This window comes from Halyomorpha halys, unplaced genomic scaffold (assembly GCF_000696795.3).
Source record: "Halyomorpha halys isolate HHAL.00 unplaced genomic scaffold, Hhal_1.1 Scaffold78.1, whole genome shotgun sequence".
Lineage (NCBI taxonomy): Eukaryota > Metazoa > Arthropoda > Insecta > Hemiptera > Pentatomidae > Halyomorpha > Halyomorpha halys.
This window is the reverse complement of record NW_027108467.1, coordinates 257,912-260,003: the sequence shown is the minus strand read 5'-3', so window position 1 is coordinate 260,003 and position 2,092 is coordinate 257,912. Positions and strand designations below refer to the sequence as shown.

The window sequence follows — 2,092 nt, the reverse complement described above, 5'->3', positions numbered from 1 at the left end:
AACTACTTTATAGAAAGTTAAATTTCCTTTATTTTGAGTGTTTGCAGACATATGTGCGTCTTATGGATCTAGAGATATATTTTTTCAAAAATACAACATTTTATGAACAACTAGAAATTAAAATTTTGTGAGTTTATTTTATTAATTATCATTAAAACTACTACTCCTACAAAGATAAACGTTATAAACTATTTTATAGTAAATTTAACTAGCTTTAATTTGAGTGCTCGCAGACATCTGTACATCCAATGGTTTCTGAAATAAAGCTTTTTATAAATCAAACTTCCTTGTCCGAACAACTATAAATCAATTTATTTTAGCAAATATCATTAAAACTACTATTCCTACGAAGGTAAAGGTCATATACATCTTTATTATTATAGATTTCTCAAAATAGATTCCCTAACTACTGATCTTTCAGTACGTTCTGTACATTTTTATGAAATGTAGCTTTTTAAAAGGCTATATCTCGAGAACTATTGGACGTAAATAGCTCTATTAGAGCTAATATTTTAGTAAATTTACTCTTCTTTAAATAATGCTCTCTTAGATTTTCTACTGTCTTTTGTAGTTTTTAAGATATAGAGCTCCGAATGAAAAATTAATGTTTTTTTAAGGTTTTGAAACAGCCGCCATTTTTTATTCCCCCTACCTAAACTTGGCAGACTCATCAGTTTTGACTTGTAATTATACATAGTTTTCATTTAAGTAATTATAAATTAGGGTGAGACAACTGCTTTCTTTTCTTCCAGGCTTTTGTACTAATTGGATAACTGGGTGGAAGAAAGAGGATCCTTAGCAGTAACTTATCGGTTAGAGTAGAAGAGTAGTACATGTATTCTGGAATTAAGTAATTTTCAAAGACCAATACTTACTGTCAAGAACACTTCTTGCAATTCAGCTACCACTCTTTCTTCGAATTTTTTACTTTTTTCAGTCCTTGATGCGATCCATATTGGTAAAGGATGGTATGAATCTGTATTTTCTGAACAAAAAAAAGATCTGACTGGTAATATGGAAAGGATATCATGCAGTGAAATTATTTGAGTAAGTCTTAAAACCTGACAACCTTGAACTAACTAAAATTTATTGCTCTATGGAACCTCCATGCAAAAATCTATTTAGTTAAAAAATGCTAAAGCTAGAAAAAATGGTGAATGACTTATCTAAGCTACCTGATTGTAACATTTGACATTAGTTTGTTTTAAACTGCCCTTAGCTAAGTTTTTTATCTATTGAATATAAACATTTCTTCTTGTTTTGTGTTACTAATATGTTTTTTTTTCTATTTAAAAGTTAATTAAACAACATATATTGTTAAGTGAGAAAGATAATATTATATTAACTGATTTCAAATACTACGAGATATATCCACTGAGTTGGTTTTATAAAAAAATCAATACTTTTTCATCACACACCATAAAATTATAAATAGTTTATATTGCTAGAACATTTAGAGAGAAAACGTCTGTTCATACCTGAAAGGAAACTTTCAGTATTATTCATATTTTTGTAAATCTTTCGCATAACCTTAAACAACAAGAAAATAATTAAAAATAAATAATAATACAAAAATTCTTTATTACGTGATGTTTAATTTCAATAAATAAAAACGCTTTTACGATTCTTCTTAATGATCCTATTTTTCTGAATAATATTTCATCAAAGGGTCTCACGATGTACAGTAGTAATCTCGCTAATCGTGGACTTCCAATAATTAGAGGTGCAATGACCGTAATCCTGAAATAATGTAAATATAAATAATAAGTGATAAAAGTACATAAGTATGAACATTACATTAAAATAAGTTTGCTAATTATGTGTGAAACTAAAAATTTAAATAAACTAAACCTCACACAAGACTGAAAAGACAGGAAACTGTACGCAGATTCCGACTATACAGCCCTTACTAGACAAACGGTCTAAACTTCCAACTCATTACAAAAGACTGATCTACATGACAATAATAAGGCCCATCTGGACATACGGAGTTGAGCTTTGGGACTCCACTAAACCTTCGAATTCCTCTCGTATCTAATCTTTACAATCCAAAATCCTCAATGCTCCTTATTTTGTAACTAATAAAACCATC

At 28.8% G+C, this 2,092-nt stretch overlaps 1 protein-coding gene across 6 annotated transcripts in view; it reads right to left on the bottom strand.

The window, feature by feature from the left end:
* Positions 1-2,092, bottom strand: part of LOC106692934 (cytochrome P450 4F5) — a 59,920-nt gene that overhangs the window by 20,831 nt on the left and 36,997 nt on the right. For 5 of the 6 annotated variants that reach the window (XR_010843251.1, XR_010843250.1, XM_067046789.1 and 2 more), the window contains 3 exons: positions 1,623-1,740; positions 1,479-1,530; positions 876-985 (listed from right to left, as the gene is read on the bottom strand). Coding sequence is in view for 4 of the 6 variants with exons in the window: in XM_067046789.1 (XP_066902890.1) it covers positions 876-985; positions 1,479-1,530; positions 1,623-1,740 (280 nt within the window). In the remaining 2 variants the exon portion in view is untranslated. The remainder of the gene's footprint in view (positions 1-875; positions 986-1,478; positions 1,531-1,622; positions 1,741-2,092) is intronic. The other variant, XM_067046791.1, reaches the window with a different exon arrangement.